Source organism: Solanum pennellii, chromosome 2, assembly GCF_001406875.1.
Source record: "Solanum pennellii chromosome 2, SPENNV200".
Classification (NCBI taxonomy): Eukaryota; Viridiplantae; Streptophyta; class Magnoliopsida; order Solanales; family Solanaceae; genus Solanum; species Solanum pennellii.
In genome coordinates, this window is record NC_028638.1 from 53,030,286 (window position 1) to 53,043,017 (window position 12,732).

At 34.8% G+C, this 12,732-nt stretch overlaps 3 protein-coding genes across 5 annotated transcripts in view; 1 reads left to right on the forward strand and 2 right to left on the reverse strand.

Moving 5' to 3' along the window:
- Positions 1-1,696, reverse strand: part of LOC107011529 (RAB11-binding protein RELCH homolog) — an 11,265-nt gene extending 9,569 nt beyond the window's left edge. The window contains exon 1 of one of the 2 annotated variants that reach the window (XM_015211063.2): positions 1,234-1,432. In XM_015211063.2, the coding sequence (XP_015066549.1) occupies positions 1,234-1,432 (199 nt within the window). Of the gene's footprint in view, positions 1-1,233 lie in introns of both variants that reach the window. The other variant, XM_027914647.1, reaches the window with a different exon arrangement.
- Positions 1,697-4,397: 2,701 nt separating this feature from the next.
- On the forward strand, positions 4,398-6,903 carry LOC107011614 (protein PLASTID MOVEMENT IMPAIRED 2). Of its 2 annotated transcripts, none has more exons than XM_015211196.2 (3): positions 4,398-4,647; positions 4,732-4,894; positions 4,979-6,903. In XM_015211196.2, the coding sequence occupies exons 2-3, from the start codon at positions 4,799-4,801 to the stop codon at positions 6,731-6,733; spliced, it is 1,851 nt and encodes a 616-aa protein (XP_015066682.1). In that variant the 5' UTR covers positions 4,398-4,647; positions 4,732-4,798; the 3' UTR covers positions 6,734-6,903. The 2 variants fall into 2 exon arrangements, with proteins under 2 accessions (XP_015066682.1, XP_015066681.1); XM_015211195.2 differs by having other exon boundaries at positions 4,735-4,894.
- A 455-nt stretch (positions 6,904-7,358) lies between these two features.
- LOC107009032 lies at positions 7,359-10,253 on the reverse strand. The gene is made up of 2 exons (XM_015208287.2): positions 9,430-10,253; positions 7,359-8,506 (listed from the first exon to the last, which is right to left on the reverse strand). Exons 1-2 carry the CDS (start codon positions 10,251-10,253, stop codon positions 7,657-7,659), a joined length of 1,674 nt encoding a protein of 557 aa, XP_015063773.1. The 3' UTR covers positions 7,359-7,656.
- Positions 10,254-12,732: the final 2,479 nt, after the last annotated feature.

Sequence of the window (12,732 nt, forward strand, 5' to 3'; positions counted from 1 at the left end):
AGGGGGGGTTACCAAGAGTCATTGAAGAAAATAGCAACTTTTTCATGAAACTTCCATAAATTGCTCATGTTGTTCACGAAATCCAAACATTCTTGGTCACAACAGAAAAGGACAGACTACTCACATGGAAAGCAATAGGTTCTCTTGGTTTCAATTGAAAGGAAAATATCCTACTGACAATATACACACAAGAACCAATATCACTTGCAGGACATTTCACTACAACAAGCTATTGACAAGAAACATAACAAGGACATAAACCCATCTGCTCCAACCTTGGTGGCAGTTTACCCAACAACCGCCACCTATACGTGAGGGCTATAGCAATCTGCTTGATGATTGGCCGAGATGTGCTCAGTTGATCCAAACACCACCATCATAAACATTAAAAAAGAAAAAGAAATAACAAGATGACGAGCACCCAAAAGAAATATAGCGAATGGAAAAGGAAAAAAGAGCTCCGCTAAAGATCATAACAATAACTGACATTGGAAAAACTACTGATCTAAACTATTTTACCATGATATGTTAGAACACCCTAACTGAGTAAATGATGTTAATGGCATCCTCTGGATTTCAAAAGAAAATGAATGACTGCACTTAAGCTCCTTTTCTTGCTAAAGCCCTTGTTCTGTTTAAATATTTTCCATAGCCAACTCATGGTTGATAGTAATTAATTAATTATAAGCATTGCGCTCTCTATTACCTCATTTACAAAATTAGTATGCTAAATGCCTAAGTCAAGCCAATAACACCAAGATTCTAGCAGAAGCAAACATGTTTTACCATATATAATAATGAACTTTGTATAGAGAATCACTCCTACCTCCAATTTATACAACAACAAAATACTCTGGCTTAAAATTTTCGGACCATTCAATATTTCATTGAGGATGAATGAATCTTATACAGTCAAACAAGTAATACTTATTCTGTATACTCAATTTTGCATAATTCTATGAGATTCCAGTCAGTGACCAAGTGAGAGGCTGAAATTCAACAGTTAGTCCTAAAAAATGCTGTTGCAGCATTATGTTCATCAGAAGTCAAAAAAACAATACAACTCAAACTCACAACCTAATCTTAATCAAATGGATTGATTCAGTCAATTTCAGCTGAAATAGTATGGAAATGCTTGTCACAACAATAAATAGCAAATGCAGAAAATGTGCATAAACACGCCGGATTTATTTAATGGATAGGGTAAGTAGGAAATCAATAGAAAGGACAAACCTCTGATAGAATTGAAGCGAGAGATCTGATCGGGAGGAAATTGGGAAGGATCAGAGAAGAACTGTTTGAGACGAATTGCCTGATCGTCACGGCCATCATCGAGAAGCTCGTGAAGGAGCTCGAATGCCGATAACAAGTAGTTCTCTTCCAAGAGAAAATTCACCACGCAATTGCATAAGGACGATTTCTCCACGTCCATTTGATCTCCTCTCCTATCTTCAACTGTACATCAACATATCGTTTCAAATTTTGAGATCAATACAATGGCATCGGTGGAATGGAGGGAATTTGATGGAGCCAAGTTGAAGTTGCGGTGCGAGAAGCTGTACAACGAGCCTTGAGAGGGAGAAGAGGGCTGGAGCTTTAGTGTCACGCACAATTCTTTCGGTTCGGATCCAAACACTCACGTGGTTTATCTTGAGAGACGTGGATCGATCGCTGAGATCTATTTTATGCACATGTACTCCCTCGTTCTCTCTTGATGAATATATTTTTAAAAAATATATTACTACAATAGTATTTATTAGGAAAAGAGTTTTTATTATAATTTCGTGATTAAGTAAATTTATACTACTTAATTACTAATTATAGTTATAATTTGCTATAATTATCTTTACGATTAATAATATATATTAATTACGTGGTTTGACTTCGAATTTGTATAATTAGTCACATTTATATATATATAATTCACCAGAATATACCAATACATATGTATAATATATAATTATCTAATTATTATACATATACAATTCATTTATGCCCATTCCCTGTCCTCTCTCGCTCGCCTCTCTCCTCTCTCTCCCAACCTCGTTTGTCATATATACAAATGCATAACCGATATACATATACAATTCACCTCTCTCTTACTCTCCTTTCTCTCCCAATTTCGCTCGTCACTCTCCTCCCTCTCTCAATCTTGCTCGCCTCTCTCCTCCCTCTCCTAATCTTACTTGTCATATTTACAAATACATATGTATAATATACAATTATACCAATATACATATACAATTCACCTCTCTCCTACTTTTTTCCCCTCTTTCGACTCTCTCCTCTCTCTCCTAGTCTCAGTCGTCTCTCTATTTCCTATAACATGTAGCTACGAATTGTAATTATCAAACTATAGCTACAAAGAATAATTAAACTATTTTTGAGTTGTTATATGTGAAAATTTCCAAAAAGTAAAAGATATTTTTAGATTAAAGTATTAACGATAAAATATTGTTCAATTCTAATTTAATATAAGGATATTTTCCAAAGAAACAAAGAAGATCTTTTTCTTTGTATAAGAAAATTATTTAAGAGAAAAGACATAAAAGCATCACTGAAGTTGTTTCGAATTTTTAAAAAGACACCTTAACTTTGCGGACATTCTATTACCCCCTTAAACAATTTTAAAGTGTTGTAAATATCCCATTTTTTAACCATCCTCACTTGCAAAAAAAGAAGTTCAATCACGCACCAATTATAATCTGCCACGTATTAATTTTAATTTTTATTTTTCTTATTCTATCAACTTCATTTTCTTTTTCTTTTTCTCTTTCTTCTTCTTTCTTTATTCTCTTTCTTCTTCTTCTTCTTCATTACCCTCCTTCATTCTCTTTCTTCTTCTTCTTCATAATCAAATTCTCCACATACTGCCATTTTCGTCAATTCACTTTTGATTAGTCAACGGATATCTGAACTTGATATTACTAGTTTGAATTTTTTTTAAATGTGTTAATTTAATGAGTTATTTTCTGTTAAAGCATCTATTACAAATAGTTTTTTGTGATTCTATTTGTCAATAATATTTTTTTCCAAACTCTAAATCATATTATTAAAGCATCATTGAGGAAGATGATGAGATAAATTTGTGTTAATGATATTTGATCTGCCATTAATTAAGTTTAACACATTTGAGGCAATTGTAACCCAATTTGAGGAAGATGATGAGGTAAATAATTAATAAAGAAAATGATTGAAACGTGACACTTTTCAATTGATTTTTGAGAGCAAAAGTGGACCTTCACGCACGTCATGTGCGTGTTCACAAACATGGCGAGAAAGTAAATCAAAATGGTCCTTTTACAAAGATATTCAATACTTTTTTGGGGTAATAGGATGTCCGCAAAGTTAAGGTATCTTTTTAAAAATTCGAAACAAATTCAGTGATGCTTTTATGTCTTTTCTCATTATTTAATTTAAATTGTTGATTTTATACTAATTAACATGACCTTATTTATCATAGAAATATCTTGAGATGTTTTAAATCACATAATTCAAAGTGTCATGTCATATATCGGAGGGATAAATTTAGAAGGTCTATTATAAATTTGCATGAGTCAAGTAGTAGTTATAGCACTTAAAAGGATGTGATGTAATGGTTAGAGAAGTAATTAAGTTGAAATTAATTTGGTCTTTAAACATCACTAATAAAAAATAATTAATATATATGTATTCAAAAAATTATTAAATTTCTAAATATATAATTAATAATTATAAACACCATATATTATAATAATATTAAATTAAAATCGTGGATCAACCTCTACAAACACCGTCCATATGGCTTAGAATCTCACGATGTGGCGACTCATACACCTTAACATACTTGGGGAATAACAAGTAACAACAATACTTGTTCATTGGTCCCCTACTTCTTAAATCTGTTTAAAATGTTGATAAAAATGTTTCATTCCCCAAATTTTGGACAAATTCTTTCCACCAAACGCCATTTGAAAAGTTGTTAAATTTTTTTCTTAAATAAATAAATGAAAAGGACTTCTGAAATAGTTCTGATAGCTCAAGAATGGCTATGAAGAGACTTTTGAATTGTAATGTGTCATTAAGAGCTAGTATATACAAGTGTTTTTGTTTCTCATACTATGTGTGGATGTAGAACAAGGCAAGGATAATTAAGTGACTAAAACAAACGCCACGAGGAAAACAAATTCATTTCAAAAAATATAAAAATAAAAATACGCCGACATTCAAATGCATATTGCATTTATCGGGGGATATAAAAATAAAATTAAGAACGGAACTACTCTTCTTTTTGTTTCGTATTACTTGACTCATGACCTGACATATATTCTTAAAAAAAATTTAGTAAAGGTGTATTTTATTAAATCAACCTTACTAACAACGTTTTGAAACAGAAAAAGAAAAGAAGATAAAACTTTCTTGTTTTGCTGATTAGACGGAGTGAAGGGTAAGTAAATCATTTTGTGCCACTAGATTGATAGTTTTGAGTTGCCCTCGAGGAAAAGACAAGATTTTTGCTTGTAAATAGCAGCCAATCATCAATAGCTTTATCCCTCCTCCTCAATTTTTCCTTTTATTTCATGGTTTTTTTATGGAGCTCATAGCACCTGCTCCAACTGGCAATTCCAACATCATTTTTCTGATGTACTTTCCACCAACCATTAGCAGGTAAATTTGCTCTGCTTCTAGCTATATTGTGCATATAGTTCTTCCACATATGTATATGAAGTTCCTAAGATTTTGCCTTTGCAGCAGACACAGCTCCATATTCTCTTTTGATGCCAATTTATAGAGCAATCCAGAAGGGGGGGAGAGTTTCATGAAAGAGAGCTTAGGGTCATCAGTTAAGGCAGCCATTGATTTGTACAAAGGAAATTCTGCAATGAACCAATCCTCAATTACAAAGTCTTTAGAGGTATACTACTATATTTTCACCCAATTTTCATTCACCATATTTGAGTAGTGTGGACTAACCTTTGTGTTGCATACTCTTTATCAGAAGCCATATGCAAGAACCAGCCAACTTCACATAGCAAATAGGGACATGGGACGACTCGGTGAGAGCAGAAAAGTTGCAGAGGTAGAAAAAGCCCAAGCAGAAACTGAGCTTTTGGACGCGAGAAAGATGGTGAAGGAGCTAAGTTCAAGGATAGAAGAGTTGAATTCAAGATTAAGTGTCCAGAATCAAGATATGGAGAAACTAAAGACGGCAAAAAGAGGGGGAAATTGGGGGATGCCACTTCGCAATCATCAGAATAATCAGCACTCCAAAGTAGTAGCAGAGTTGGGATATGCAAAAGAAGATCTGATTAAGCTTAAACAAGATATGGCTTCTATCATAGAAGAAAAAAGAAGGGCAGAGCAAGATATAGAAACCTCTAATTTGAAAATCCAATCTTTTTCAAGCAAAGTAGAAGCGTTAAGGAAGGAAGTTGAGGAACTTAATGAAGAGCTCGTGCTAGTTGAGCTAGCTCGAATAGAGGCAATCAAAGAATTCAGAGCAATTGAAGCTCAAAGAAGGGAAGACGCCGAGAAACATTCAGCAGCAATGGAGGAGAACAGGAAGAAAATAAATGACATGGTCCAAGAAATTCAGATATCACAAGAACTACAAGAAAAGCTGGCCTTGACAACTTCAGATGTCCAAGTTTTGCAAAGTGAATTGGAGCAAGTCAAGGAAATGGACAGGTGGACTCAGAGAAACGAAATTTTGAGGTTCGGGTCTGATTTCCTGGACAAAGAATTATCTTTGTTGCAGTCATTGAAAGAAGACTTGGAGACAGCAAAGAATGAATTAGCTTCCATTAAAAGAGACAGCTTTCAGTTCATGGGTTCAATGGACGTTGTGAGGAATGAGCTCAAACGCATCTCTGAGGAATCAGCTCGATTAAAGAAAAAGGGAAACAAGGCAGACTCGACAATTCAGAACCTCAACACGAAGCTTCTGAGGGCAAAAGCCAAACTGGAAGCTGCATCACACAATGAAGGAAAAGCAACCTCTATTGCTTCAAGTTTATTACTTAGTCTTGAACAATTGACAAATGAAGCTGAAGAATCTGAGAAAGAAAGAGTGAATGCCATTGAGGAAGCTGCAAAAGTCGAAGAAGAAATTCAGAAAACACAATCTGAAACAGTATTGGCCGAGGAAAGATGGGAAGCTGCAATACAAGAGCTTGAAACAATCAAATCATCAGAAGCCACTGTCCTAAGCAACCTAAAAAGACTTTCTGATGTAACTATGAAAAGTAGAGCATCCGCTTCCACCTCCACAATAACTATTTCCAGATTTGAGTATGAGTACTTAAAAGGACGTGCAGGACAGGCAGTGGAAATTGCTGATAAGAAAGTTGAAGCAGCTGAGGCTTGGGTAAAAGCTTTGCAAGCAAGTGAAAAGGAGATCTCAATGAAGACAGAGGTCATCAGAAAGGAAATCCAAGAGCTTAAGATGGAAGAAGAGCAAAAAGGCCTGAAAATGGAGCATTCACCTTCCGTAAGAATGTTGGTCGATATGCAGTTGCAGAAATGGGAGGAGATACATGGAAAAGACCTGGAGCAATCTCAGAACAGTTCACGTACAAAATCCAACTCAATAAGTGGAAAAATGACACCAGCAAGACGAGCTAAGTTCAGAAAGTCAGCATCTCCTGCACCTCGAACACCTAGAGCTTCTTCCTTCGCGGTTAGGAGAAGAAGAAAGGTAATACCAAACATAGCTAAGTTATTTATTAGCAAGAGCAATGATGAGAACCTGTAAGCTATATTATTGCAGCTGCAAATACTTGCGCAAGTTTTCTGATGTAAAAGATATGATCCCACTAAATCCTAGTGCTGTTTGTCTCTGCATGTTTTCTCTGATGGATGGCTTGTTCATCCTGATTCTGTATAGTGAGAGCAATAACAAGAAAGAGAAATTCACAAAAGAAACCAACTGTTCGCAGACTTCACATCAGAACAACATCACCCAATTTTACTTGTTTTACTTTGTCCCCACCAGCTGGAAAGGTCCAACAGATACAAAAATTTGGTGATTTTGATAAATCCTGAATCAACTAATGAAACTTCTGCACAGAAGATTAAAATTGCAAGTAACGTATATTCTTGTCCTGTACACCTTTTTAATGTATGTCTTCAGATATACATACCATCTTGTTCTCATGATACACTGCACAGGCACGGTTACTTCAATAGGGATACGAGTGCAACTACATTCTTCAATACGAGTTTCATGTTTAGGATGTGTCACAGGGCCAAATAAAACTACTATTAAGCAGCCTCAGCATTCGTAGAGACATTAATAAGGTAACTCCAGTATCAGAAGAGTATTCACTTAACAAGCAATAGCAGAGGCGGAAAAGTTTCTAACCATTAATAGACAGATATTTATGGTAAAACTCACACTGTTATTCATCACATATATTCTGATGCAAACAAACAAAAACAACTACTTTCAGTCTTCACCACTGTTTAACTTTCTTCAATTTTTCTCTTTTTGGGTGTCCATGTATTCAGAGTATGGGGATTGTCCTAACAAATATTAAATAAAGAGACAAACAAACTACACAAGAAAATCTTATGGTTTATGTGCCTCAAACAACATGAAAGAATAAATCTTAAAATTTGTGAACTATAACAAAAGATGATCCCACTATCAAAACTTTTGATCTTATTGTCGCAGCCTCACTGAGGATGTGATGGTGTCTGGTTCATGACATTGTTACTGTGCATCTGCATGGAAGACTCTGACAGTAATACTGCTGCTCCCTTTGTAATGGTTTGGCACTGAGAAATGAAAGAAGGTGGAGGAGGCTGAGATTTATATATCTGATTGTATGCAAGATCATCGTCAAACTCATTTGCATCATTTGCAGCAGGAACTGATGCAGTTGAGACAGGTTGGGAAATAAGCTGTGGTTCAGGAAGGACAGTATATTGTTGCTCAGTCTGAGAAGGCGCACTAATGGGTAGTGATACTGTTGGGACAGTCGTGTACACTTTTGCACCCGACTCAGGCACTGATTGAGCCGCCATGACCTCCTTATAAGCTACTGATGGAGGGTTTATGACACTTTGTGAATGCAAGGGTGGCCGATTGGACGCCATCACTGCTGCATGATTAATGTTGGGCAGTACTGACATACTGTGAGATTGCATTTGCTGCACAGGAACCAAGTATATTGGGTATTGTTGATTCAGAGGATAAGGAGTTTGTTGTGGCTGCTGCATGGGAACTTGATAAAATGGATAACAGGATGATACTGGCAAAGGACCGCTAGGATAATGAGGTACATAACAGGCACCACCATGAACATACTGAATTCCAGGTTGGGGCTGCTTCCCATCCAATGTCTGAGGTAGTGGATACCCAGAAACCTGAACCATTTTTGGCGTCTGAATGAGAGAGGGATTGGCATTGGAGCCTTCTGTTTCGAAGAGACTGTGGGAGGCCATACTGGACATAACTTGAATAAGTGGCTCTTGGTGAATTCCAACTTTAGGTTGAAAGCCCGCACCTCCCATGATACTATCGCTGTGGAAATTAACCAATACAGAGACCCATAAGTACAGATTTTAGAGGAAATAATTACAACCTAAGGTAAGGAACAGATCCAAATAAATGCATGTATCTTATTTTTAGTGTTAAAGTGTATTCTCGACGAGCAATCTATGAAAAGGCCACCACTAACTTGAGCATATAGATTCATAAGCTCAAGAAACCTTAGAAGTCCTCTTCTGTGAATAATAAAGAGGAAAAGAGCGGCTTACAAGTGAATAAACTGAACTAAAGCAATCCAGAAAACAGACTGTCAGTTCATAACACTACAGTAACCATACAAATAGCATAACAAGCCAGAATACAGGCCAAAGCATTCTACCTGGAGGTTGTACTACACTGTAGAAACTAATGGATTTCTCTTCCTTTTGGGGAGGGCTGTCAGTTAATCCCAAATGAAATTCTACTGTGGATTCATTACACTAATTTTTAACTCTTAACAAGGTGAAAAAAAAGACCCTGTAAGTCAAAAATATAAATCAATATGTTCCTCGGCACCTTACTACCTTTCTCTTCTATTGTCACAGGGAAGTAGAATTCAATTGAAACAAAAATACTTGAGCTTGGGACTTCCATGTTGGAGGTCTCAAGTTCGAAACCCAGCGAAAGCAAGGGTTTGCCTTCTGGGTTGAGCTCATCGCACAAGGCTTGCCTAGTGCGGGTGGTTTGCGAGCTATTGCATAGGAACGAGGTTTACCCTGTAAGCACCCAAGAGATAGCGGCTGCGGGTTTCCCTTGTAAGTACTTACTTGCACAGCACAAATATTGGTGCAGAACTCAACCCATAAGACCAGTAGGTCAACCAAAAATCTGAACTTTTGTTAACCTACATAGCATCAATGACTCCAATAGCATAACTAGAAAACAAACAGTAACATCAAATAGAAAAAAAATAGTACCTCTCTATTGAAGCTGATGATGAGGGCACTCTAACTCTTTTGTCCTGCAAATTGACACCACCATCCTCGGCTTGAACTCCAATAGCAGGCATATTAGACATAGAAATGGAAGAACTGGTCGACCCAAATGAAGAGCTCGTCTCCAAAACCATAGACTCGGGCACTGAACCACCACCAAAATCCAATGTTTGCTTGGCATCTCCAGCACTCCCTCCGATTGCACTCAAATTATCACCTTGTCCCTCTGAAGAAACAACCGAATTGGACCCAGCCAAATTTTCAAAAGCGATTAACTCATGACCAAAGCCCGAATCAGTTGATTGTCCCCTTCTAGCGATCCAGGTATTATTCAAAGCATCAGAAAACCAAGAATCAGCTTTAGAATCAAGTAGGGCCGAACCCAACGATTCGGGTTTGACGGGAAAGAGGAATAATCTGATACGAGAAGATGTAACAGACGCAGTGGTGGTCCTATCGTGTTCTTCAAGCATGTTCTGTAAGTCCTCATCGGTGGTAACGGAGATGAGAGAGTCAAGTTCCTCGTCAGGAAGCTGGTATTTGAGATAAAATGGACGATTACCGTAAAGGGTACGAGAAAGATGGGCTGAAAGGGCGGAGAGTGAAGAAATGGTGGTACGACGGTCGACGGCGACCACACGGTTTTCACCGCCGGCATAACAAAGAGTTTTATCGTGAGGACGTTGAACTATTTGTCCACCATAACTGCATAAAAGGCGGACCTTGGTGGTCGGAGTGGGAAGAGGTGGTAAGTCCAAGAGGGAATCGGTGGCGGTAGACGGCGGAGCCGGTGATGGTGGGTCCATTTTAGGTGGCGGGATCTGCTATGTTTGGGAACAAAGTGCGAAAGTTGAGGAATTGTGGGGATTTATTTTGGTGGTTTTAGAAGGAACCTTTTTTGCTTTTTCTTTTTTTCTTTCTGAAAAATCTTTAGATTTGTTTTGATAATAACATTCAAACGACTCATCAAAATAAAAAAGATGCTCCCCTCCAACTTTTTGTCCTAAATTTATTTAAAAATTGAAAATGTTATACTAATATTTTTGTATTTCAATTTATTTGTTTTTATTTTTAAGTCTTTGAATTGTTTTTAATAGCTTTTTCACATCTGTACATATTTAAAATCACAAAATTTAAAAAAATTATATCAATATTAACATTTAAAAAATAATAAAAATAAAAAAATTATCATAAAATTAAATTAAATTCTTACAAACAAATTAAATATTTATATAATCATGTCGTCAACTATAAAGAGAAAACTAGAGCGCCTCAAATAAAAATTGGAAGCTAAACTTGAGTCAAACATTTTTGGGTCAATAGACTGGTCAAGAAAGTAGATAAAATTTCATTTGTTTCTATTTATATGAGTTTGGTTTTTATATTGAGACCATACAAAATATTAGAAGAGTTGTTACTGGTATGCTATCTTAAATAATCTTTTATTTATAGGGGAAGTTAATTACAAGACACAATTTAATTGGTCCCTTTTTTGTAAGTTAATTATTAATTATTATTATTCCACTTTCCATGTCAAAGTAAATTTTATTACTCCATATTATATATGACATTCATAAGATCAAGGAATATAATAAGGAAAATAAACAGTCATGAGAAATTACTGTGGAACGAAAAAGAAAAAGTGAGTAATGTTACAGTGAAATCTGAGTTGGCATGTCATATGAAATAGCTGGCAAATGCATGTGGTGGGGTAAATAACTAGAGCAAGAGTACGATGAAACTAAAAATTTTCCCTTTAAATATTTATCCCTCCTACCTCCCTCTCATTTTTTTTGGTTTTTTTAGATACGCGCTTGATATTTATATTCGATTAAATTTAAATTGTTCATTACAAAGCTTATTAGGGGTAGAACACTGCTATTTCTAACATAATTTTCTTTATATTTATATGGGGAAAGGGTCTGATATACCCCTCAACTTTGTTATTTAGAACTGATATACCCCTTGTTATGAAAGTGGCTCATATAAACCCCTACTTGTAAACAAATGGCTCACATATACCCTTTTCCTCTAACGGAAATGAAAAAAAAAATTTAATCTAAATTTTTATTATTTTTTTCTAAAAAATATAATCCCATATGAGTAAATTTAATCCTCGTCAAACATATTTTTTTTTGACTTTTTTTGTTTCAATGACTAATTTATAATTATTATTTTGATAATCAAATTTATTTATGTTTCACTAATATTCTTGTAAAACTTATTGTAGATGACCAAATTTTTTCTTCGAATACGAAATTAAATTACAATACACACAAAAAAAATAGTTTAATTTTTTTTCTCTTTAAACTAAGGAATGAAAGAAAAAAATAAAATAAAAATAAGAAACTCAAATAATTATAATAAAAGAAGTCAAAAAATAGTTTATGTATGAAAAAAATTAAAATATACATTGAACTTTGATAGAAAAATCATATATACCCTTAAATAATTTTGTTTAAAAAAATTAGAAGTAATAAATATAAATTTAAAACTAATTTTTTAACTTCCGACAAATGAAGGGTATATGTGAGCCATTTTGTAACGGCAGGGGTATATATGAGCCGTTTGTATAACGGTAAGGGCATACATGAGCCACTTTTATAACAAGGGGTATATCAGCTTCAAATGACAAAGTTGAGAGGTATATCAGACCCTTTTCTCTATTTATATTCTTAAATTTAAATATATAATTAAGAATGAAACAGTCTCATCATTGTCAGATTGTCCCTCCCATTTATAGAAAAAATGTATATTCTTAAATTTTTTATTATATGATACTAAAATATTATATAATCATTTTTGTCTGTTTTTATTTTGATGGACGGATATATTTGATATCTATTGGTCGTAGAAATAAATGCAAGTACAAGTTGACATGGCCGATGTAATTATGGTGCCGTGGTTTGCCTTTGACGATGCACATTGTTTACTGGAAACATGACCCACTATTCTCCTTTGAGAGATTTGTTTTTCCTTTATTGTACACACTACTTCATTATAAATCTATTTGTCACTCTCTTATTCTACAACCTACTTTACTACTTGTCTAATTCCAATTTCATTAATGTGTCTACTTTCTGTTTGGGAAATTTTTTTTTTAAGAAAAAAATTATGTTTTTATATTTTGTAATTTTATATTTTTATTATATCTCAATTGATATGTTCAGGATTACAATATTTAAGTCACAATCAAACTAATACTCCCTCCGTCCGGTATTGTTTGTCATGGTTTCTATTTTAAGAGTCAAACTATAAAAATATTGACTAACATTTTAAGATGTA

Bases quoted from the DNA above. Each gene is read 5' to 3' on its own strand.
- LOC107011614 (XM_015211196.2), top strand. From the start codon at position 4,799: ATGAAAGAGAGCTTAGGGTCATCAGTTAAGGCAGCCATTGATTTGTAC. The intron at 4,895-4,978 runs GTATACTACTAT...ACTCTTTATCAG, and splicing joins CAATTACAAAGTCTTTAGAG to AAGCCATATGCAAGAACCAG.
- LOC107009032 (XM_015208287.2), bottom strand. From the start codon at position 10,253: ATGGACCCACCATCACCGGCTCCGCCGTCTACCGCCACCGATTCCCTC. The intron at 8,507-9,429 runs GTACTATTTTTT...TAATTTCCACAG, and splicing joins TCATCAGCTTCAATAGAGAG to CGATAGTATCATGGGAGGTG.